The sequence below is a fragment of the Xiphophorus hellerii genome, chromosome 12 (genome assembly GCF_003331165.1).
Source record: "Xiphophorus hellerii strain 12219 chromosome 12, Xiphophorus_hellerii-4.1, whole genome shotgun sequence".
Lineage (NCBI taxonomy): Eukaryota > Metazoa > Chordata > Actinopteri > Cyprinodontiformes > Poeciliidae > Xiphophorus > Xiphophorus hellerii.
Window position 1 is genome coordinate 31,490,175 of NC_045683.1, and position 25,446 is coordinate 31,515,620.

The following is a 25,446-nucleotide window of genomic DNA, read 5'->3' on the forward strand; positions in this document are numbered from 1 at the left end:
ATGTTACCATGGCGTCTGAAGGTTCCCAGGGCCTTTGGAAGAGCAAAACAGGCGCGCAGCATCACATACGTGTTTATGTTTGTGATGGCAGGACAGAGAAATCTTTTTCTGGCTTCTCTCACCACACATCTGATTTGAAAGTGGTTGTCATGGAGACTTGATGACATCAAGATGTCACTCTTTACTGCAATTTTTACTCCTCTGACTATTGTGTCCACTGTGTGTAGCAAAAGGAGAAATGGGTTGTCGTTTCACCTAGTGGCCAGCGTCTAAAATAAATAGGCCTTCTTCACTCAGATCAACCCAACAGGAAAGAGGAAGTCTTTGATTACTTCAGCTCAATTCAGGCTAATCATTTTGCCTCACAAAAGTTTGATAAAAAAAAAAATAAAAAATTTAAAGATTTCTTCTTCGCTAAATAAAATGAACCCAATGAAAGGCTTTTTTCCTAAGGTGTCCAGTGTGGGATTATGTTGCTGCAGCACAAGAAAAAACTGAAACATCTTTGTCAGTAGATGCAGTGCATGGCCAGCAGAACTGTTGTGTCCTCTTTTTGTTCCTGTAACAACAGTCCTTAGGTCTCATCAATTCCTCTACAGAAGGTTTTTTATCCTTCTAGATACCGACTGACCTCATTCCTGTTCTTCAGAGCAATGAGGTCCAGGCATCACCTTGTTGAGTCTTCACAGTCAAAATAGAAATAAAAACTATCATCCAACGAAAACTTCCTTACAGCTATCAGGTTTTAATTTTACACAAGGCAACAGTTTCATTTCAGTTGTCATAATACGTGTCACAAAACACTGTTTGTCCGCCTACATCATCATATGTTAGGAGGTCACTTAAAAATGAATCACAACAGATATAAGTTGAGTTTTTACAAGGGTTAAAGTTAACATTTTATAACATCAAACACAGAACAGGTAACAGTGGCATCGGGTATTTTCCGAGCTCCAACATTTAGTTTTGTTTTCCAGTCGTAACGCGTGGCTCTGGGTCAAACCCCAGTCAGCAGAAAACAAAATGGCTGCCTTATAGAGCTGCTGTGTTTGACAGGAAAACGAAGCCCAACTAAGACTCACACTGTCACGACAATCTGGCAGCGTGTTACAGTAACACTATGTGAGCAGAGCTGCAGCACAAACTAAAATACAAAACGTTCTGTCTACTTCATAATCTGCAACGCAACTTTGATACAACACTACTGACATAAAGAAATCCAGGATACGTTAAGGCTGCAGAGGTTAAGCTGCCAATGCTGCTGAATTCATTTAGGGTAAATGAGCTGAATGCAGCCAAACCAATCAGAGCACAGGTCACATGTCTGCTTTTGATACAACAGCTCATCAGTGACAAAGTTGAGATTCTACACAACCTTTAGAGGGGCTGATTTTAGTAAATATGAAAAAGCTTTTGACAAGTTCCCCAACCTGAAAAAGGAGGAAGCTCCTCAAACTGTTGACAAAATAAAGTTCATACGTCACAAGAGTAACTTTGCGAGAAGCGATCTGTTGCCGTGACACCCAGCTATTCCCAGTGGTGTCTAAATAAAGGGGGGCTATGTAAATCAAACTGTAAACAATATCCAGTTTTCAATAAAGTATCTCCACTTTGCTATGTTACAACCACTAGTTTCCTTTGGCTTTTAGGAGACAGACCAAAAGGATGCTTCACTTCCACAACACAGTTTAAAACCCTTAGCTGTCATGAGGTCAGTGGTGTCCTCATGGACCCACTGACCTACATCTAATTGTTCGGGTGATGACAGTTAAAAGGTTTTAATCACTTTTTGCATTTTGCATTGCTCTATTACATTAAGTCCAGACAGAAAATTGTTAAGTTTCATGTTCAACAAAACAAAATGTGGAAACAGAAGAGGCAAGGTGTTGTACTTAAAGCTGCAGTTTATAACTTTTATAAAAAAATATTTATTTACATATTTGTCAAAACTGTCGCCATCTCATGACAGTATGGAATGAGACAGATAATCTTTGAAAAGGTCAAGCTTCTCCATCTTCTCCCAGTGATAACTAGAAATAACCAATGAGAGCCAGGAGGCGGGCCTTAGCGCTGTCAATCACCCTCTGTTTGGTGCTCATACACAGGGCGCTAAGCTGCAGCTTCTTCCTGATAGCATAGCTTGTTGTCAATGCTAAAGCTGCTAGCATGGCCGCTAAACAGTTTCCCTGTAAAGGTAACTTGTTTCTCTGTCATTAGTACACTAAGCAGAGTACAAAAGGTTGATTGACAGCGCTAAGCCCCTCCTCCTGGCTCTGATTGGTTGTTTTTGGTCAGAGCGTTGCATTTCTACAGACTACAATAGAAGCTTAGAGAAGAGGTGGAGGACATCCATCTTTTCAAAGATTATCTGTATCATATCATACTGAGAGACGACGCCGAGACAATTTTAGCAAATATGTAAAAAACATATTTTTAAAAATAAAAGTTACATATTGCAGCTTTAAAGATATTTAGTATTTCTTCTGTACAAGTCTGCGTGACGTTTGAAGAATTCTGGCTCATGTTTACAGTTTTTCCACAGAATAAGGATCAGAATATAAATGAAGTTGATAATCTTAAGTAGAAGTTGTGTGAAATTGAATGATGAATAGTTTGAATCGTAGCTGCAGCAGACAGCAGTCAGTATGGATGATGTCACTTCATCTCCAACAGGTCAAAGGTTAAGTGCAGAATAGCGGCTGGATTTTTCATTGCATCACTGAAACATTAAACAGACTATGATACAGTTACGTGAATAAATGATGTGTATAAAGTTGCTTTCTGTTGGACACAGTACTTCATGTGATGTTCACAGTGCTATGGTATAATGCAGCTGATGACCGCAGCCCGTTTCTCTCTACAGTCACACACTGGTCATCACACCAGGGTCAGCATGAGGTCCAGCACACACAGAGGAGTTCGGGATCAAACCAACAACCTCTCCTCTACTTCCCAGTGGAAGCGGGTCGGTCCTGCTCAGGTCCACCAGGAGGAGACCAGCTGACTCCTCCCCGCTCTGAAATGGGTTTCCTGTGGTTCCCAGGAGGTCAAAGGTGAGCATTCTGAGAGGTGTTCTGGAGCCGGTGTCTGACTTGGACGGGAACTTCTTCATCCTGTTAAAACAACAACATGTTTATTATCAGGTATTACTCACATTGCTGAAGAAATCTTTAAATGCAGTATTATTTACATGAATATTCTGCTAATTTCTTTTATTTATTTGAGCCATTCTACTTGTAGGTTGGGCTGATTATCCTGTCCAGATGGAAACAACCATTTGACTTCTAACCATGTAATCTCAGCTGTCAGCCTCAGGTAAAGGTAGGGATGTTCTCGCTGTGAACTGCGGGGGGCGCTGTCCAAGAAACAAGAACTTTCTTGTTTGACCGAAATCTGCAGCTGCTCCCATGGTCAGCCAGACTAACGTGCTGTATATAGTTTTTTAATTACAAGAATAGTTTGAATATTATGAGAACAAAGTTATGATGTTACTAGAACATAGATTCAATATTATTAGGAAAAAATTAGAAAATTCTGAGAAAAAAGTTGTTTTAATCAGTGTTGCCAGATTGGGTGTGTTTCCACCCGGTTGGGCTGCATGTCTAGAATCTGTTGAACGTGACACACTCATCAGAGTTAAAGGATTAGCTCTGTATTTATAAAACTGATACTAAAGCGTAACTTCACAAAACGCTCAACATTCCTCATTTTATTTTTAAATCATTTTTCATGTTGGACTTCTCATATTACTATTTCATTCTCTGAATATTAAGACTTAATTCTGGTAATAAAATTTAAAAAAAAGTCTTATCCTGGCCCTAACATGGCTTATGGGGAAAAATTCTACGGACAAAGATTAAACTAACCAAAAAATGAATATGACATTAAAAACATAAACACAGGATGCTTTAATGCTCACAGTCTCAGCCGTCTCCTCTCCCTCGGTGTGTTCGCTGCCCGGAGTGAAGGCCTCAAAGTCAGACAGAGCGCTTTCCACTGCCTCCTCGTCGTAGTCAGTCTGGTACTCATCAGATGGTTCTTCTGAAAGCACATGAAGCAGGGAACAGTGTGATCCTGATCCCTTCACAGCTTTTGACAGAGACATCATAACCAAACACTTCAGCTGGAAAAAAGAAGACTTTAGGGAGACAGAAGTTTGGGTTTCAATGTTTGTTTCATTCTGTGGCGGTTTTCTATGTTCTAGAGCCGACTGACCGTCTATCAGAGCGTTCTTCACTGGCTCAATTCTGGACACGATCTCTGCCAGGTCGGTGAAGGAGGCGTTTGGACATGTGACCACCTGGAAGATTTCAGCATTTAGAAATAAAATCTGCTCTAGCATTTGGTGACGTTTGTTTATGGACTAGCAGGTTTTCGGTGATGCAGACAGAGAGCTGTGTAACTTTGGAATGCTGTTCAGAAATCACTGCGCTCCTTTAATATTTCATTGTAAAGATAATTCTATATTCAGGGTATGAAGAAAGCAGAAAAAGTCTAGTGTTCCTGTTGTTAAAGAGCGATTTGAGTCAGATGTTTACCTCTAATTAACATTTCACTGATTTTCTTTACTTTTAATTGTTGTTCATTACATCATAAAACATATAATAACATGTATTATACTGTTCCAGACAAAAAACACCCATTTTCACTGTGGAAATATTTGATTTTATATAACAGAAATACTAGAAAACAAAGTGCAAATCCCATGCATGCATCCTAATCTCCAGCTGTGATTGGCTGTCACTCACATGTCCAGTCTTGGTTTTATGGAACTCCTCCTGGTGTCTGTCCCGCAGCATGCTGTCCACCACTCCGCTGCGGTGCCACACGTCAAACAGAGTCTTTCCGTGCTGGTATCCCACCTCCTGAACTCAAGACCAAAGCAACGGCCCTTCCAGCTTCACACACTTTTCACATTTCAAAAGAAAATCCAACAAAAACCAGGAAGACGACGAAAGGCTCACAGCAATTTCATCAAATTTGCCAAAATCCAGCGTCCCGTATCGATCGATGGGCGGCCGGATGTATTCGCAGTAGTCGCTGTCTTTGACCACCTCCAGCTGCCTCACGCAGCAGACATACGCCAGGCGTGTTTGGATCTCGGCCATGTTCAGAACCTGGAGGGAAGAGGCGGGTAAAACCAGAGTGTCGTCTCTACAGGTGGGGTTACTAACCGCGGCGGGTCTGACACGGCAGCCGTACCTTGACCTTTTCAGCCAGAGGGTTCAATCGTTTCCACAGCAGCCACCAGCCGCTCAGGCTGTCGCCGTAGTTGGTCAGGCTGGTTTCGTTCCGGCTTCCAACATCAATGGCGATGACAACCTTGGCACCCATGGAGCGAGCCACGTCAGCTGATGGAGGAGAGAAGGATTCCCTCAGCACCTGCTCCCCAATGTCACTTTCCATTATAAATTCAAATGACAGGTGTCCAGATCCGATAGTCCGATATAAACACGGGCATTGGATTATAACGGCCCTCATCTAAAATCTCAGACAGAAGCATGTCGATAGAAGAACTCCGCTCCAGAATGTAATCAGTCCAACATTTCTACCCACGAGGGCTTGTATCCCACACACAGACCCATTGGTAAATAATAAAAGGGTCAGTTGTTCTCTATCCTGGTCAGAACCAGCCTGTTGTTCTACACTATTTTAGGGCCTGGACTCTCAGCTCAGCTATTGAGAAACGATTGCTTCCTGGAGACGTGGACTCTGTTGATATTTTAAATTTTACTCAATCGCTAAAGTCTGCCTGTGACGTATGTATGATGTATGAAGCTTACCAGAAGTTGCCTGCGTGGAAGTGGCGATCTGAATGAGGCGGCTGTTAATGTAAATTCAATATTTGGAACTGTGGTCAACACAGACTGAATGTGTGTAAGGTGTGTGAAAGCATGCATGCAAACAGCCCATTTCCCCTGAATGCACCATCCCTGAAGTGGTGGGAGCATTATGCTGAGGGAATGGTTTTCAACGAGGACAGAGAAGCTGGTCTGAGTTGAGGAGAAGACTGATGAAGGTAAAATAAGAGTGGAGCTGTAGCTGCAGCAAAAGTCCAGCCGAATGCAAACATAGCACTATTTTAATATAAAACCATTTTAGTAACATGAATCAGTTTTCTTCCATTTCTCTTCTATGCGTTCATTTGAGCTGCTGCATTACATCCAGATTTTTGCAATGCGCTGTACATGTTTACCAACAACAACTGTCCCTACTGATTACGTGCAGCTAACACTTTAACACTGCTTGACTTGAAAAGCCTTATTAAAATCCAGCTGGAGCTGCCTGATTCTCACCAGGAAGGTTGTTGATGTACCCTCCATCCATGAGTAAGTGTCCATCTTTGGGATCACAGAGAGGTGGCAGATAACCAGACAGCGACATGCTGGCTCTGACGTAACGCCACAGTGAACCTGTGCAGAGGGGGAGACGAGTGTAACGGGAAAAAGGACAAAACACTGATAACATGTCTCTGGGATTAAAATATGAAAAAGACATGAATGGAGGATGTTCACTTGTTAAGCAAAAAAGTTTTATATATTTGTGATGATTCTGTTTTTATTTTCAAGGCATATCGTTTCGTTTTTATGGCTTCTGGAAGTTTCACCTAAAGATAGCGTTAGCATTAGCTCCTTCGACTCAATGCTGCTCTTTAAAAACCAACCAGCAGGTGGACAGCTTCAAAAAGTCATTTCATCAAGATCTTACTGCAAAAGAAAACACAAGTGGTTTGCTATATTTAAAGAAGCTGTTGGAGAAGTGATGCCAATTTCACACACCATCAGTGTGGACCCTCATGGAGGAAGCGGTGATATCTGTTGTTATGGTGAAGTATGGCAACCACAGGTCCTAGAGGTGGAGGGGTGACAAAAACACAAGAAACAGCAGAAGAGAAAACTCTGATCATCATGGAGAATTAGGAAATGAGTATTTGAGTTTCACAACTGTCCCTAAAACCCTCATAGTGAATTAACCCCTAATGACTAAACACTTTTATATTTAGCTCCCAAAATGGTGCAACTAATAAAACTGTAACAAAAACTCTATGTTACGTTTCTCAATTTCACTTCTGTCATAAAATCTCTGTAAAATACATTGAAGCTTGTGATTGTGACAAAACAATATGAAAAGTTCAAAAGGTGTAAATAGTTTCGCATCTCCCTGTAGAAAGTTTGGGGGTAAGCTCTGCTCCACAGCTTTACTGTCCTGCCACTGCTGTTGGGGGAGGCTGGAGCTCAAAGCCTACCTCAATCTGTTTGTCCTTGAAGATGGAGCTAACACTGTAGTTAAAGGAGGCTCCAGAAAACATGGAGGTCACGGGGTAGGTCAGGTCCAAGATCTTCTTAAAGTACGACGTCATTCCCTGAACAAAACCGTAACGAGGGACACCAAGTGAGGAGAATGGTGACATAATAAGAAACAAGGCTTTCCGGGGTGTGATTCTTTTGCTAAAAACACTCAAACAATCAAAGAGTAGCTAAGTTTTGACGAACATTATGAGAAGGTATCAGAAATGTGAAATGAAAGTGAAGTGAACACACCATAGCCCACTCCCGAGCCCGGACCCTCATCCGACTGCTGCTCTTCTCCTCAGCGTACAGCGCTCCCATGAAGGAGCCGATGGAGGTGCCGCCCACCACGTCCACGGGGATCCCGGCTTCGATCAGCGCCCGCAGCACGCCGATCTGAGAGCAGCCTCTGAAAGCACAGCCATACAGTCGCTATGGAAACAAACAACCACCAGTCTCATTTCGTTTATTCAAGAGGAAAGGTTCTGTTATTACCTCAGACCAAACAAACATCTTAGAAACTACATCAACAACTGACCCTGTTTCTTACTAACTACAGTGCAGCCGCAAGTCCAGGGGCCTCATGCAGAAAGCCTGCGTGCGCACAAAAAATGTGCGGCGCCATATTTTACGCACAAGTCGGCATGTATAAAAGTTAACTTTGTGTCAAAGTCTGTGTAAATATACGCACACTTTTTCGCTGGCGTGAAAATGTGAGGCAGTCACGCAAACTTTTTCTGTGGACAATATCAAACTACAAAGTTAGTTATTTACACCAAGAAGTTTCAAACCCGATGTTTTTTCGTGATTTTAATATTTTATTGTTTAAACGTAAACGATGAAACTGAACCGCATTTATCCTCGGACAATAAGCTAACACGCACACAAAATAAAGAAAACAAAAATAAAAGTATGTGAAAACCTCGCTCGAATGTAAGTAGTACTTTTCCTCAGTTTTTGTCTCATAAAGATGTAACATATTGGTCCATGCATTAAAATAGGCAAACAAACAAATTCAATTAAACTCCAACAAGTCAAATTTTCACATCCTAAACTAACAAAGCTGTGGGGAGAAACACAGAGCCTCACATGGGCATCGTGGATCAAGCTCACCATTATTTTTACATGTGTGTGTGCTGCTTTCTCAGGTGTCACTGCGTAGAAAATAAGTCCTACCTTGTCAGAGCTCCAGGACAAGCCAGTGCAGTGCAGGGAAAGAACAGGTTAAACACAAAACAAAGTCATTTTAATGTAATCCATACAAACACACCCCAACAATAACTGTCCGGATGAGGAAAAAAATTTCTAAAGCTCCACCCTAAAGGTTCTGTCTGGGTCAGACCCAAAGTAGAGGTGCACCGATTGCAGTTTTCAGGCTGATTGTCGATCACCAATCGTTCAGAAGCCTGACCTGCATTTTATTGGTTTGCCGATTTATCAGAGCATCCCTGATCCAAAGCACAATTTCCCGACCAGCAAGGTCTACTTCTACCCTGGGAGTTTTCAAGTTTAGAAATGGACTCTGAGGAAAGTTCCAGAAGGGGAAATGTGTCTAATGTTGAATGAATGGGTACCTGGCGCCCCCTCCACCCAGAACCAAGGCGATGCTGTTTCCTGTCAGGATCCTGGCCAGGCGGGAGAAGTCAGAGTGACGATCTGGACATTTTTCAAACACGCGCTCGTACAGCTCTCTCTGCAAAACAGAAACAAGCTTCAATGTGGAAAATGCTCAAGGAGGCCCAGCAGGTGAGTACTGCCTCATAACCCAGGGAGGTTCAGGTTCAGTACCAGCTTGGGTAAGCTCCTTTTGGAGAACACTCTGCGGGGACAGGACAGGTGGTGGTGTCTGGAGATCCAGCTGCGCATGTTGAGCCACTCGGCGGTCCCGCTGGGCGGCGGGCCGTCCTCCCTGTGCAGCAGCACCAGCTGCTTCTGGGCTCGCACTGCGCTGCTCTCCAGCATCCGCTCCAGCTGCAGCAGGGACGGTTTTCAGGAGGCAGAAGAAGACCAAACATTACGATACTGTTGTAGATTCTATCTTTTCCTCTGTCTCTTTTAGCCTACTTTTTAATCTGCTGACACGCACACGCCACAGCTTACACAACCATGTTTTGTATGACTGATGTCAGACTGAAACTGATTAGACAACCCTTTGAGGGTACAGACTGCAGAAAACAATAAAAAGCTTAACATGCGCTACAGCCTTGGCCTCACTTCATTCCATCCATAAGGTGTGTTAAGTGTGGCCCCAGTGCTGGACGGTGAATGTAACTCTGTATCTGTTCCATTTGTACGATATGTTTGGCTTGTAACATTTGATCATTTTTCAGAATAAAACCTGCTTTTATATAATCAAATCTCATTATTTCTCAAGGTGATTCACACCCAGGGGTTCTGGTCGGATCCTGAAACTGGTAAACGGACCTGGTGGAGCACAGAGACAAAAATGAATGAACTCCACCAATACAACATATCTAACTGATGCCACAGAGTCAGAGGTCCTATGATCACCGAGCAGGACAAGGTGAGAAAATATAACTTTTTAGGAAGCGTGACACTTAGAGATTTCTGTGAATCTCTGATTGACAACCTAAAGGCTACTGCTGCAGCAGACGCAGAGACATACTCTGATGATGCATAACATTATGACCAGCAGCCTAACCACTTTAGAATATACAATGATTAGTTACGTAGCCACAGCTACATGAAGCTTTTCACAAATGACTGATGATCTGATTTAGTCAATAGGATCTTGATTCTCATATACGATTCTTTTTTGCTGAAATCAAGTTTATTATTATTTTTTATTGTGGTCTTTGATACTACAAAATAAACCACATTCAGACTTTTGTGTGCACAGTTTATGTCCAGCATGCATAGAAGAAGAACATAAATGTCACACAGCAGTGGTCTGTTTACGCAAGTAATAATGGATGGAACCGCCTGTGGACCGATTTTAACGTTTGTTCAGCAATTAGAGCCCACAGTACGGCCACAGAATCATAAGAAGACAAAGGAAGCTAATAGAAGCTATTAGAAATGGCGTTTTGTGGAGCACTGAGTAGGGAAGTCTGTCTGGCTGTGTAGTCTGAATGAGGATGTGACGTGCTTCACTGACACACTTCTTTCATTAGTTCATAGTCAGAATTTTCAGCCATTGTTTACATCCAGATTTACTGGGTCCAGCTTCTTCTGGTGCAGAATTATGATGCATGTCTCACATTAATGACGTAAAATCGGAGAAACTACGATATGACTATTCTGACTGCAGACGCTTTGAAAACGATCAGATACGCATCTGAATCAGTTCCACGTATGGAAGAAGCTCAAATCTGATGATTTTGGGGTGAAAAGATTGGAATTGGGATGTTCAGACTCCAGTGAAAAAGCTGCAGCATTCGCCTGCTGGATGAATGTAGCCAAAGTAACATTGACATGGGAGAACAAAGACTTTCAATTCAATTCAGTTAATTTAAAAAGAGCCAAATCACAACAAATATCATCTTAAGGCAGTTGAGGTTGGCTTCCTCTGTTGCTCCAAAACACGTGGAACTTCAGATGCTTACAGGTTCAGTGTTGGAGTTTTCGGTGGTGGAAAAGGGACAGCAAAGGCACCATGGCTACTCTGCAGCCTAACACACAACTTACTGAAATAGACTGTTAACTCAAACAGCTTTTGGTCAGAACCAGATCAGGTCTTCCAGCAGTCTGAGCTAATGTTATTATGTTATTCACTTCTCTGGGATCAGACAGTATATGGAGGTGGATGTCTCTGACCTCGCCCACAGTGGGCTCCTGCTCCCCCAGCCCCACAATGATGATGCAGTCGGCCTGACGGATGCAGCGCTGGGTCCAGGGTGTGAGGCTGGAGTCAGACTGGTAGAGGACTATCCGGTGGATGTCTTCCTGCTGGCCGAGCCAGCTGGACAGACGGTACTCATGGACACTTTGTAAATAAAGAGTTCAGCAGATTAAATGAATGAATAATCTGCTGGACGTTTTAGATTATCAACTAGAAAGTTTTACTCCGTGTTTGCAGATCTTACACTAAAGCATCAATGCAATGAAAAAGGAAAAGTTTCTTAGAGTTCGTTTAATCAGTGACTAACCTGTCCAGGGCAGCAGAGCCCAGTCTCTGTTTGATGATGTCACTAGTCAGCAGCAAGGTAGGGCCTGGTAGATGACCATAACAAAACAAAAACAACTGTTTACATAGCAACATCCTTTACATAATGACTTGGCACTAATAAATAAATGTTAATGTGCTGACAAAGAGTTTAACTTCCTGTCGATCTTGCTGTTTCTCTCCTGAAATAAAAGTCTCTTTACTTCCTGTTTTGGTCTATCTGCAGATTTCTTCAGAACAGTGGGAACCAATAATACAGTCAGAACAGGAACATACAGCGACATACTGTAGATGCAGTATTTCACTAAGTAACATTACCACAAGTCTGAAGCTGCATAAAACCAAATAACGTCTATACTTCTTCATGTGATCCCAGAAAATATGTCAGGCCCACCTATAGAATCAGTGTCTTGCAAAACTGTTTAACCATCATAGAGCTGAATAGTACAAGGAAAATAATACAGGGGATTCAAAATCTTCAGTAAAAGTCTACAATGCATGGTGCGCATTTGTATTTAACCCCCTTACCCCAACTCCCCCCAAAAAATAAGTATAACTTATAATAGTGAGTAGATTCTACTCATGTGTAATTTAAACTGGGTATAACAGCAGCTGTTGTGTGAAAATCGTTTTTAAAGAAGGTTAGAGAACAAACAGCGTCATGGAGACCGACGAAACAGCAGACAGGTCAGACAGGACTATAGAGCAGGATTCCCTTCTAAACCATCCCAAGCTTTGAATGTCTGATGGAGCTCTGAATGGCTGAGCTGCAGCCATGATTCATGGCCGTCCACCTTATTGTCATGGTGGAAAAGACAGAGTTTACAAAGAAAGCAGCCACAAAGCCAAAGGTCCCTCTGGAGGAGATGCAGAGATCTAAGATAATTGTGGGAGTATGTAAAAAAAGTCCCTTATTTCCAGGACTGGAAAGAAAACCTAGTGTTGGAAAAAAAAACTCCACCAGGAACACCATTTGCAGTTTTTCTATTGTAGAGGAAAGTGCTTGGTCAGATGAGACTAAAATGAAAGCTTCTGGCTAATATGCAAACTTCTAGGAGTAAGGAGAATCCTGATCCCAGGTTTTTACACAGTACAAGTACTTCAGTATACTGTAGGTACTTGCTGATACCGAGTAGTTGGTACTTATAAGTTGGTACTTATACTTCATACAGTAACTTTTGGAATAAATGCATTTTATTTAGAACAGGGCGGCATACAGTCATTGACTACTTCAACAAATCATAAGCAGAAAAGAAAATATAGATTATATAATCTTCAAATGCTATAAAGATACATTTTTCACACCTCATCTTTTCAGGTGTTTATTTTTTTCCAGTAATGAGTTACTTTATGTTGGTCTGTCAGATTAAATCTCTATAAATTACACTGAATATTGTTAATGTAAGGTGATGAAATGTGAGAAAGCTGACAGGTATTGGCACTGTGCACTGTATAAACATCCCTTCTGACAACATGAGGTAAGATGTGAAGAGTTTTCCTGACACTTGCAGCTTCTGAGGACAGCAGTAAGAAGACAGCGTGTCTGTGTCTGTGTGTGTGTGTCTGCGTGTGTGTGTGTGTGTGTGTGTACCGATGCCACTGAGAGCATGCTGGAGCTCCAGAGTGAAGGTGGTGAGGGGAACGTCGTCCGACACGGGCAGGATGGCCACAGTGGACAGATTAGAGGCTGGATTCCCAGCATCCCACTTACTGGTGGGCGTGTGAAGGCCCAGACCACGACCTGGAGGACACAAAACCATTTCTGTTGGGAAAAGATTTTTGATCAAAGAACTTAAAGAAAACAACCAGCGCCGGTTTTCGTTTTCGATGGTTTTCTTTTGCTTCTATTTGATAGAATAAAATATTTTAAATATATCCATTAAAACGTGATAATAGTTGATCTGGGTTTGTTATTTTGAGCTCAAGCCAAAAGAACAAACACAGGAAAAATGCCTTTAGCTGGTTTGTTGGTATCTACAGAAAAATTTATCATAAAAAAAAAACATCAACAAACTCTTAACCTGAGGGCAGGGGGAGATACTGGAATCAAAAGTAAGAAGAGAATGGATAGGGTGGATTTGGCACCATTGAGGAGAACCTCAGATTTGCTGCGGTTTAGTTGAAGAAAGTTTTTAATTTCATAGATACAATCAGTGAGGGAGGAGGGCAGAAGAGAGACAAGGTTTCAGTTGTGATGTAGAGCTGTGTGTCATCAGCACAATGGTGAAAATGAACATCAAATTTGAAGAAGATATTGCCAGGTGGAAGGATGTAAATGATGAAGAGGAAGGGCCCCAGGACAGGACCCTGAGGCACACCTGAGGTGACAGTGGAGGGAGTTAAATTAAAGGACTTGAGTTGTATAAACGGAGTGCAGAGTCAACGGAGTAAACCAGTCAACCAGTTAAACCACTTCATTGACTCGGCTGCAGTATTGACTAAACTGTAGTTGAAACTGCAGCTGTGGTGGTTTGGAAACAATCTTTGTGTGATTACCGGTCAGAGGCCCGTTGACCTGCTGCATGTTGCCCAGGATCTTCTGTCCCAGCACATGGATCAGCCTGGTGACCACCTGAGGATATCTCCTCTTGATGGAGTTCAGCGCTCCTTCAGGCAGCTTGGCCAGCTCCGAGTCCCTGACAGCGTGGACCGTGGTGGCTCGATTCAGGTGTGTCAGGGCCTCCACCTGGTCAGACGCAGAAATCTGAACTGTTCTTCTGTTCTCTTGAACGTTTTAACAGGGTTGTGGACATCAACGCGTCGGCAGCTCACCACACCAATCAGGTCGCCGCGGCCATACTCCCCAGCCAGCTCCTTCTTGCCGTTATCCTTGGCGATGACAGAGCGCAACCGACCGCTGAGGACGATGAAGGTGCTGTCTGACTTGTCTCCTTGTCTAAAAGCAGACAATTGGACTGATTGATGAGTTGGACATCTGTTCAGTATGAACAGCATTGCCTGGTTGAGCATACCTGTAGACGGCGCGGCCAGCCTCTACGGCCATCCAGTCCAGGGCGAAGTCGATCTGCCTGACAAACGATGACATCCTCTTCACCACGGTGTGAGCTACGTTCAGCACCACCCTCGGCTCCTCCCGCATTATCCTGTTGTTACACACACCGAGATAGTCACACATTATTCATGATGAAAAGACAGAGGTGTTGTGGACAGTGTGGTCCTACTCGTAGAAGTGGGCCTTGGATACGGAGAGGAAGGTGCAGTCTCGGTGGGCTCGCACGGTGAAGATGAGGGGCTCCCCTGTGAGGACGGCCAGGTGACCCACCATCTCTCCTGGGTGGGTGACGAAGAGCAGGCACTCTTCCTCACGGTCGATCATACGCTGGTAGACATGGAGCAGCCCTGAGATGACGAATGCCACACTCACATCCTGAAAGAGGACGATCACCAAGATAGTTTGTTTTTCAAAAACCCCCAGTCCCCTAAAACACAACCAATTACGTCAAAAAATAGAAACTCTTAAAGTGCCTAGCTAAAGTATTCATAGACTTTAAAAAAAAGCTTTAACAAAAAGTTTATTCGTGTGTTAAAAACAGATTTAAAGCTCTAACTATGATGCAAAAATATTAGATTATTTGAATATTTGCTTTATTTTTGCTACTATTTTGCTACAGATTTTTTTTTCATCTAGAGAAGGAGATGCCCTCAGCATGTCTATAAGCCTTGCATTTTAAAAGTTTCAGACATTTCAGTCTTACAGTAGAAAAATATCATGTTTCTGTTGGACTCACTTGATCTCCTTGATGGGCTACCTCACACCCAGCTTTGACCTGGCGAAGGGTGACCCTTCCTTCCAACAGACTGGGGTCCTGTTGAGCAATGCCAGCAGATAATATTGTTCCTTTCTATATTAATATCATAGTACCATAGAAAATCCAACTCAGCTTCCTGGGAGAAGCTTGAAAGATTTCCTGTGAAGGCTACCTGCAGCTGGATGACCTGCAGCAGATCCTTCTTAGCAGCCTGGAAGATGACGTTGACTTTGCTGTGGTGGACGGCTCCTCCTCCAGGCTCACCGTAGTGATACACAGCAGAAGGAGAGTGCTGCACTGTCACACTCTTCTTCAGAATAGACTGAGGAGACATCACCATTCAGGCTGAGCATGTGTGAGCCAAACGAGTGATGCTGCAGCTTCCCAGCATCCTGATTCAAGCTAACTCATTTTAACAATGAAACAAAGTGAATTGTTCTACAGAGACCTTAACAGAGCCTTGATTCACAACCTCTTCTTTGGCAGAATGAGTCTGATCAAACACTCTGGTAACCTCTGGAGGGCCATCATCTGCAAAACACGCCCACACACACATACACACCCAAGTTAGAATAGCCACAGTGTAGAGTCTCTATATCCCGATACATGTGGGAGGATTTATTACAGACCTGTGGAGAAACAGTTTTTTCACAGCAAAAAAATTTAAAGAAGCAACGTGCTAAAAATTTTATGAAAATAATTTTTTTAATGTCTGGGGTTTTTTTTTCAATCTGTAAAATCTGAAGTTATACTGGAAAACAAAAGAGTAAAAGTCACACATCACCCCTAAGATGAAAGCTAGCTACAGCTGATTAGCTAAGCAGAGGTCAATATTAGAAGACAACTGCAACAGACTAAAGACTGGGGGAGGATCACCTTCCAGCAGGACAATGACTGTAAACATACAGCCACAGCTACAATAGAATGGATGGACTGAAGGATTTTAGTGTGCTAAAATTGCCTAGTCAAAGTCCAGACCTACATCCAACTAAGACTCTCCAGCAACTCTGGAAAATTACTTTTTACAAAGACTCCGCAGCCAAAATGTCTGACCTGGGGAAATGTGAAAAGAAAAATGAGAAAAAAAGTGCAGTGTCTAAATGTGCCAAACTGCTACAGAACCATCATAAAAATCATGCAACTGTAACCGAAGCAAAAGGTGGTTTTACAAAACATTGACACAAGGAGGGTGCATACAAATGCACATCAAATTTTCAGATATTCTTTATTGAAAAATCCTGCATTTGTTTTCTTCTACTGCTTAATTGGTTAACTATAACTTATTATTCCTGAGCTCTGTCGCATGACAAAATGTGAAAAAGCCTTTGGGGTAAGAATAATTTTCTAAGGGCACAAAACACAACACTAAACATCTGACACATTGATGCAAAGTAAAACAAACTAAACACAGTCATTAATCTTGTAACAGCTGGCAACAAAAGTTAGTACACCCCTATGTGAAAATGTCCAAAATGTGCCTAATTAGCCTTGTGTCATGTCACTCATTAGTGTTACAAGGTCTCAGGTGTGGACAGGCAGCATTATATTATCACTGGTCACTGGTAGTTCAACATGGCCACCATGAAGAGAACATAAAGTTATTTGGATGAGATGATGTCAACCATGTCTGGTGGCAACCAGGTGAGGACAAAGGCTAGTGTTTTTGGACTGTAGCCAGGCATAGTGGTGGGAGTGTCATGGTTTGGGACTGGATAAGTGCTGCTGGTTGTGGAGAGGGAACCATGTGGCAACCTGTGAAGCTCTGGTGGACTTCCCTGTCCAAGAGAGTTATCAGAATCAGAATATACTTTACTGATCCACACGGGGAAATTGCTTATTTATTGACAAGCTATTCCATCCAAATTGTTAAATATTAGTAAATGTAAATATAACCATTAGCAAAATAAAATGTATACATGTTATATATGACCTAAACATAAGATATATAAATAAAATAATAAGTATGTACATGGAAATATGATAATATATTAATATATCTATAAATTAGTACATTTAAATTTAGACAAGTAAAGGTCGTGCTGGAAAATAATGGTGGCCACACAAAATACTGACTCTTTGGGAACAATTTGGACACTCTCAGTTAGGGGTATACTCACTTTTGTTGCCAGTGGTTTAGAAATGAATGGTTGTGAAGTTGAGTTATTTTGAGGAGAAAGCAAATTTACACTCTTATATATAAGTTGTACACTGACTATTTTACATTGTATCAAAGTGTTGTTCCATGAAGACATGCAATATTTACTGAAATGTGAAGGGAATGCTCACTTTTCTGAGATACTGTAGGTATTTTCTTGACTTTTCGTCACATGATTGTCTGTGTTTTTGATTATGCATGAGCAGAACATTACAAGTGCCTACCTGAGCCCAGCATGGAGTGAGATTTCTTATATTTAGCTGTAGCCATGTCCCATCCGCTGAACTTTTCTGTCATGAAAGAAAAACAGACAAAAAAAAAAAACTTCAGATGAAAATGATAAGAGCAACGTCACAGAACCCCTGGAGATACGGCACTCATTTCCAACCTGCATCAGCTTTTTCAGAGCCCGTGTCTTCAGAGTGGGATGGCTGCCTACGAAACCCTTTGTGTTGATGAGTCTCACCCAGAACATTGGCTACGGACACCAGAGATATAGCCTGACTTTCCTAATACACAAATTTTAACAAAAAAAAAAGTCTTAAAAGTGTTTCAATTTATTCTCAAACAATTAATAAGTTTCTCATGATTTCTGGTGCAATTACAGTACCGGGTTGAAAAGCTCAGTGGTAAGGCCAAGGTAATTGTGTAAGGCAAGAAAGGTTACTCTCTGGAGACGCACCATAATAATCTAGAGGGAGAAAGAATCTCAACGATATGCAGTATGAATATATTTTTTAAACAGCGTCTGTATCAACATGCAGCTGAGATTTACCTGAATGACGCGGATCAAAGTCTCTGGGTACTTTTCAAAGACGGACTGAAAGGCCACGGCTGGAAGACGCAGGACGGTGGACGGAACTGCAGCCCTGGCGGACACCGTTTTATAAGGAGCCGGGTAACCCTGAAATTCACAGAATGCACTGTCTGACAGGAAGGGGGCGCTCTAGATGAGAGACTGTTCAATAACAACAAAGAGCAGCAGAGTAGGTGAAAGAGAAGGAGGCTGTAGACCTACGGTGATAATGTCCAGGATGCTGAGCAGACTGTGAACGCTGTCTCCTGGCAGGACGTCCTTCACAACCGCGTCTGTCCCATCCTGAAGGACAGAAAGAAACCCACAACACTGGATGAGGATGAGACAGAGTGGCAGACAGCGCCGGCAACTGCTCCGAATTCATCTCATTCCAGATTTTTAGTGAACTCATTCAAACTGCTGGACGGCAACAAATGACTCTTTTATTAATAAATTAATCTAATGATTAATAGATAAATCAGAAATAATTTGGCACATTCTGCTAATTTTCCATTTAAAAATTTGAGCCTTTTTATAAAATATTACATACATAAAAAAATGCATATAAAAAAAATCAATTCCTGTGACACGTGTTCGAAGACTATAACCAGATGTTTAACTTTTGTGTTTTTTCTAGTTCATTGCTTCACCAATAATTGCATCAGCTATGAAAAAAAATGTCTGTTGCTAATATGTTCTCCCTGTCATGCTGTAGCACTTTCCTTCTGATCCAAAATTATTTCAGGTGAAAATCCCAACCTAGATACTGAAAAGCTTTGGCTGACTTCGATTATTTTATTACAAAGTCCAAATATTTCAAAGTTGTACGCTTTTAGCTGATTACACAGATGCATCTTGTTCCTGAGGCACATTCTGCAGTATATCACTTCTATAAGCCTACTTAGGTCTTACAAAATTGCCAGTAATAACCATGGTTACTAACAGCAGCAGCATTAACCATTACATAATCCTGGAAACATCCCAATAAAACCAGTGATATATAACTGGCATCGCAAATCTTCTGCTGTGTCGGCCCTGGCTGGTGACCGGCTTGGACAGAAACTGCAAAAATCTGATGTTTCTATCTTGTTAGTGAATGCACCATGACTTGCAGTAAAACATCACTCTTCTATGTGGACACTACTGACGGAGGAAGACTCAAAGTTAGCTATGTTTTATTGTGTAGTAGTATCTGACCTTTCAGATTTTGTTGTGGAACATCCTGGACTAGAAAATGTTGAAAAAGTTTACAGTTTAAGTAAGTATGTACATCCTGCAGAATAAACATGCATGAAATGCTAATGCTAGGCTAAAATGCTACCGCTGTCACTATTTTGTGGACTTTAAAACAGTAACTGTTCTTTACATAGTGGTGTGACATTGTCTCTGCTCCTAATATAAAAAAATATATTTTTATTTGCAGCAGGAGGGCTAGCAACAAGTATGTTGAGTACTGTTTTGATATTTTGTATTATTTTGAAAGTGAACTCAGATTTGTCTAAAATTGGTATCAGCAGGTCAAGGATTTAAAAAAGAAAATACTTGCACCACAAAAGTCTGATCAGTACATCTCAACACAAAAAAATTTTATAACGGACTTTATTAAGTAAACAGCTCATTTATGTGACATGTTCAAAATATCCCAGATAGGAAAAGCAGTAGTGGAAAAAAAAATCTTCTAAAACATATAAAGTTTAAACAGAAGTCAAATGATCCAATAACCATATTTTCTGTGAAGCTTCGAGAATTTCAGTCTTACACTCTCATGGATGCAGAGCTCCAGGCGGCCATCTTGAACAACATAAATGCTGTCATCAATGTCACCAGGTCGGAAGAGCCCCTCCCCCTGGTGCAGCTGGATCAGCACCATGTGGCGGCAGAGTTCCAAGAAGAGAGGCTTCTCAAAGTGGCCGAGCACCCTGAAAGCAACATTCTGACAATTAATGACAATAGTCCACCTTAATATAATACTTCCTTTACTATTAGCCAAATGCAAAGAATCAAATGATTCATTAGAAGCTACTAATAATGGCAGATATAAACTTATCTGATCTTTTAGGAGAGGGAGAAAGACATTAGCTGTGTTTCTATTACTAATGTGTGCAAATCTAAAAATTAGGAAACAAAGTGGAATGAATACAATGTAACACTGGGGAGTGGGCTACAGAACAAGTTCGCATCCTATAAGGTGTTGCTAAAATAACACTTATTTTTGGGCTGTTTTCACATGTTGTCATCAGTAGGTGAATGTAGTGTGAAGCGCTTTGGAGTCTTCTGGACTTATTAAAGCGCTATACAAGTACAGGCTGTTTACCATTTGCTCAGGGATGCACACAGAAAGAAGGGACCCAGGCATGGTTTACTGCTCATCCTTTTACTTTAAAGACTAAACCTCCAAAGAAAAGATGCAGAAGAATCTTTGATAGAAGTAAAACTTTACAAATGAAGCTGTAAAGGTAGTAATACCAAGATTATCCCCATTGATTCATCAACTCTAATGTTCCTAGTGAGGGAAAATGGTTCAGTTCAGATCCCCGGCTGATTGCTTGGTGCGTCTCTACTGGGTACAAGTAAAGACAAAAAAACAAAAACAAAGAAACTCTGTCTGGTGTTCTTTACAAACCTGACATTCTTCAGCATGTAGAGCACCTCCGAGGGCAAGTGGGAGTTCTGCACATCGAACTCAGTGAGATCAGCTTCGAGCAGACAGGGAGGGGGCTCTTTGGGCTGCAGGGTGGGCGGTTCCCTCCGGATGCGCAGAATCCTAACCAGCACATCGAGAAAACGAGTCACTGGATCAAATCTCATGCATGGCATGGTCAGTTCATGGTGGGAGGTAACTTTCTTCCACCTGAGCCTCAGAATAAACACTGAGTGGTAACACTTCATTTGACAGGGTGTGCATAAGACTGACATAACACCTGTCACGAACATGAATCTTTATGAATGTCTATGACTGTTGTCATGAAGTGTCATTCGGTAAATAATGACACTTTTAATGCAAAGTTATTCTAAAAGTTGCATTTCTAGCTCCATCTAGACCAAAGTGGATAATGAGGTCACTTTCGTTTTAAAAGTGGAGAAAATGAGCTATGCAAAATTTCAACAAATTACACACTAAATGACAACAATTTATGTTTTTTTTTTTTTTTTGCATTAATGTAAATTCCTCTGACCTTTTGTTTTTTTATTTATGTGTTTTTTTTACTTCACTTACTTTTGCATTTATTTCAGTTTATATTTATTTTCTTATATTATTATTATCTATTTTTGGAGGTGTTTAGCACATGTTCTTTGTTCCTGAAAACATGCATCTTGAAGTTAATGGCGTACACAATATGTTAATCCTCCACATTGTGGTACATGTAAACACCCTTGTTCCGTATGCAAACATATTAACAAAAATATCAACCAGAAAAAGCTCTCACTTTCGTGCTATGGACAGGACTTTGGTCCTCTTCCTTACTCTCTGCCGTGAAGCTGAGTTTGAATTGTTCGCAGGAGTTGTGGACAATGTCTGAACCTACAGCAGAGAAACAAAACACGGTGATTTACAGATGGCAAGCAGAGGTTCACATCCAGACCAAAACAGGAACCGTGCAAAGCAGAACTTCAGGATGAGATAGTGGGACAAGATAAATAAGCTTCAGGACAGTCGAGAGAGAGCCATGATGCTCTCAGTCTGATGGCTGTGTGCTGCCACCTGTAAACATCTGTCCACTCGGTGATGTGGAGAGATTTGGACAGTGGTCAAAAGAGAAAAACTGAAAGGAGGTACTGATGTTCTGCAGGAAGTAACAGGATAGACAGATGTGCTTAAGAAGTGTCTGCTGTTGGGCCAGAAATAAAGGCAGAAAGAATGCCCAATTATTTGTCTCGATTTCCTTACTTTTGGGAGATCAGTGATCAGCCGATACTGGCATGTGAAGCTGTTCTTTTCCACCGATCTTATCTACCTTTGCAAAGATTTAAAAATCAGCCACTGTCCGTCCTCTTCTGCTCTGGTTTGACAGAGGTTTGACTGACAGACAAGGTCATGTCTGTACATTTTCAGTTAGCAATAGTCACCCCATTGTAAACAACTCAACAACTCTCTTGCTATATTTAGAAATATTTCAGATTAAAAAAAATGGAATCGGCTGAAACCTGAATCGGCAGGTCAGGCTTCTTAAAGATTGGTAATCAGGGACTGACCAGAAACTGCAATCGGTGCACCCCTATCTCAAAGAGTGGATTGAACCTTCTGAGCATCAGCTGATTACAGTGGGGGTGATGTGACCTTGGCTATCAGGAGCTGAGAGTCATCTATAGCACTCAGCTACATCAGCTTGTTTGTCAAATTGTAACCAGAGAAAAATCGATGAAGTCTGAAATGTAAGGTGAGAGAAGAGTCTGGACCACTGATGGTGAAATATCTGGTGTGCACTAAATCTAGCAACAACACAAAGTCTTGTAAACACAATATTTATACACTTTACTGGGAGGAAGTGCATACTGAACAAACCAAGGAGACTTCTTGCCTGTTTTAGACCGTACTGACCTTTCTCATGATCTTCCTGCCGTAGAACATCACCTTGTCCCTCTTTCTGAAGCGGTAGTGAGGAACCCCGGCCTCCTCCTCTGAAACAACCACATCAGTCAGACCAGCACACAGGGTCATGAAGTTCAATGTGCCCCAATGCAAGTAGTCTAGCAATCATGATATCAGTGTGTGAATGTGTGTGTGTGTGTGAGAGTGACTGGGAGAACGGGGTTGTTGTGTCGAATGCTTTGAGAGGTCAGTATTAATACACATAAATTCTGTCCATTCACCATGTGAAAGAGCTAACATGCAGTGCAGTAGAGCTGTAATGTGAACTTATTGTAAACGGTTAACAATAAGACACCAACTTGATTTTTTGTATCTTCTGTAGAGAAACAGCACAACAACTCCCAGAGCAGAGACAGTGATCACAGCTCCAACCAGAACAAAAATCCACTGGAAGAAAAACACAAGAGACAGAAAGTTCAAGCCAGTTCACCAAAACCAGAACTGTCTCTGGTACCAGACTCTAAACATACAGCAGATACTGTAGGGTATTCACAGGTCTGCAAACTGCAGAATATGAAATATTTTATTTTAAAAGTTAGGCTGCAAAACATATTGTCAAAATATTATGATGTAGGTCTCAGTGCTCACCAAACTGGCTTCAGTCCGTTCCTCCACAAACTGCTCCATCTTGGCTCTGATCTCACTGGTGAGTGGACCCAGGTTCTGAAATATTCAGCACAGAAGCAAACCCAGGAGATGAAACAAACTGGACCCAAAACACGCCGAGTCTGAAAGTACTAAATGAGTATTACAACTCAATTTATAAACCAACAAACTCCATTCAGTGGAGTGCCTTCAGTAAGGTCCGTACTTAAGTACATTTTTTGAGCACCTTTACTTTATTTGAGTATTTATTTTTTGGAAAACATGACTTTCGTCGCCACTACATTTCTAGAAAGCTTGTTGTTACTCGTTCCTTTTGGTTCAGCGCAGCTTTGTAGTTTACTGTTGCCATGTTTTTCCCTTATCAGTTTAAATTGTGATCAGTTAGATGAACAGCACACTGGGTGGATCCCAGGAAGGTGGTTGTGATGTCAGAAGAACATTAGAAACGACTCTTTTCACATTTTCACTTCAGATTAATGCTTTCATAAATCCTAACCTGTATTTCAAAGGTGTAGAATAATTTAGTTCAGGTCTGACCATTCTAAACAGTCTCACCTTCTATATACAGTCTTATTTCCTTACAGGACTTGTGTTGTGCCCAACACAAGTTGGGCACAACACAAGTCACCACTGACTTAGCACACAAAACAGCTATGAAGCATTTAATTGTTAGAGCGAGGAAATAAATACAGGAGCAAGATCACCATAACAAGATGGTTTCTCATTATAGCCATATATAAACCTTGTTAAAACAGGAATGTTTCTCATTATAGAGATATAAAACTTTCAATTTTAACAATTTTAAACACTCTTGTGTTTATTTCTTAGCTGTGGGAGTTAAACACTTCAGTACATAACTGTCAAATAACTTTTGCTAAAAAAACAAACAAACAAAAACAAGTCAAGGCTCAGGACGCCCCCAAGGCCCTGCTCCCCTGAGCAGTGTGCCATATCCTCCATATCAAAATCAGCCATTGATTACAGATAATTAATTATCATATTACGATCTTCTCTGGGTACCACCAGAGGCAGCTGAGTGGTACTAATATGAAACTAAATAATCCTGACACTGAGAATTTACGCACCGGGTAGACACAGCTTTCCTCCTCATCCTGGCTGTCCATGCCTGCCTGGGGAATAAAAAAAGTTAAAAAGAAAAAAGATCACAGACCAATAAAAATATCTCTCATTGGAGAATGACATTTAAATCCTAAGCATGTTATCACCTGAGAATCGATTACTTTAGAAACATACTCTCCCTGTGTGCTTCACTGAAGTCATTTTGCCAGTAAGCTGATCTGCCCCGGGCGCCAGGAGAGAGAACAACACAGAGCAAATGCTCGGAGAGATCTGGGTTAAAGATCGCCTCCATTTCTCAGGCTCACTCCGAACTGGACCCTGGAGTTAAACACGTCCCCCGTAAGGGGTCCGGATAAAGGCTCCAAAGCTCAGTGGGATTAATAGCTTAAAGCTCATTATTACTTAGAGATTTTTTTTACGCTTGTTTTTGACTTGTTTATTTTATTTTCCTCTCCTCTCATGTTTTACTGTACACCCAGTCGTTTCTGCTCAAGTTCGGTGTCTTTGGCCGACTTCAAAGTGAGAAGTGACCTTTAAATACACCTCAAGCAACGAAGAGAGAAGCTTCGTTCTCAACAGGATTTAATGTTTCAAGCAGCTCGGAGTCATGTGGCTGGCTGTCAAAGTCAGATATAGAGTTTAAGTGAAGCTCGTCGGTTGTTTCACCGAGTTAACGTCACGTTTAGTGAGGAAAGCTACATTTCTAAGACTTGTTGATTAATGTTAAAAGTTGGGAGTTTATTCTCAGTGTTAAAGCAGTGTTTACTACATTACAAGCCGTCGACTCACAACAATGGAACAAGAAAATAAACGCTATAAAGAAAGAAAATAATACACTGAAAAATGCTGGAGGAATTTTCTACATTTACTAAAAAGTTTTTTCTGAAACAACAGCGTAAACAATCTTCATACGTACCTTCTTTAAGGCTCAACGTTTTTTTGTATACATGCCTTATACTTAATACTACCCTGTGACGGTATACAACTTCCTGCCAACATTTCAAAAATAAAACCGTATTTGGTCAAAGGAAAG

The 25,446-nt window shown here is 41.4% G+C and overlaps 1 protein-coding gene across 3 annotated transcripts; it reads right to left on the minus strand.

The window, feature by feature from the left end:
* Nucleotides 1–725: 725 nt before the first annotated feature.
* Nucleotides 726–25,417, minus strand: pnpla7b (patatin-like phospholipase domain containing 7b). 3 transcript variants are annotated; one of them, XM_032579421.1, is made up of 35 exons: nucleotides 25,330–25,416; nucleotides 24,419–24,463; nucleotides 23,316–23,390; nucleotides 23,027–23,114; nucleotides 22,677–22,756; nucleotides 21,565–21,659; nucleotides 20,760–20,900; nucleotides 19,896–20,055; nucleotides 18,359–18,439; nucleotides 18,116–18,244; nucleotides 17,951–18,031; nucleotides 17,729–17,849; nucleotides 17,565–17,630; nucleotides 15,634–15,716; nucleotides 15,358–15,507; nucleotides 15,165–15,242; nucleotides 14,598–14,803; nucleotides 14,388–14,519; nucleotides 14,188–14,311; nucleotides 13,912–14,101; nucleotides 13,007–13,156; nucleotides 11,399–11,462; nucleotides 11,067–11,235; nucleotides 9,078–9,260; nucleotides 8,864–8,982; nucleotides 7,542–7,698; nucleotides 7,247–7,363; nucleotides 6,780–6,849; nucleotides 6,297–6,413; nucleotides 5,203–5,351; nucleotides 4,965–5,117; nucleotides 4,749–4,865; nucleotides 4,216–4,300; nucleotides 3,929–4,041; nucleotides 726–3,113 (listed from the first exon to the last, which is right to left on the minus strand). In XM_032579421.1, exons 2-35 carry the CDS (start codon nucleotides 24,455–24,457, stop codon nucleotides 3,048–3,050), a joined length of 3,948 nt encoding a protein of 1,315 aa, XP_032435312.1. In that variant the 5' UTR covers nucleotides 24,458–24,463; nucleotides 25,330–25,416; the 3' UTR covers nucleotides 726–3,047. The 3 variants fall into 3 exon arrangements, with proteins under 3 accessions (XP_032435312.1, XP_032435311.1, XP_032435313.1); XM_032579420.1 differs by having other exon boundaries at nucleotides 3,920–4,041; XM_032579422.1 differs by lacking the exons at nucleotides 726–3,113; nucleotides 3,929–4,041; nucleotides 4,216–4,300; nucleotides 4,749–4,865; nucleotides 4,965–5,117 and having other exon boundaries at nucleotides 5,239–5,351; nucleotides 6,317–6,413; nucleotides 25,330–25,417.
* Nucleotides 25,418–25,446: the final 29 nt, after the last annotated feature.

What these genes read in the sequence shown, in the direction of transcription:
- pnpla7b (XM_032579420.1), bottom strand. Translation starts at nt 24,457, where the DNA reads ATGGACAGCCAGGATGAGGAGGAAAGCTGTGTCTACCCG. An exon ending in TGCAGGTCATCCAGCTGCAG is followed by an intron (nt 15,243 to 15,357) that starts GTAGCCTTCACA and finishes ATTGCTCAACAG; the next exon opens with GACCCCAGTCTGTTGGAAGG. An exon ending in AGGAGCCCACTGTGGGCGAG is followed by an intron (nt 9,261 to 11,066) that starts GTCAGAGACATC and finishes TCCCTGCTGCAG; the next exon opens with CTGGAGCGGATGCTGGAGAG.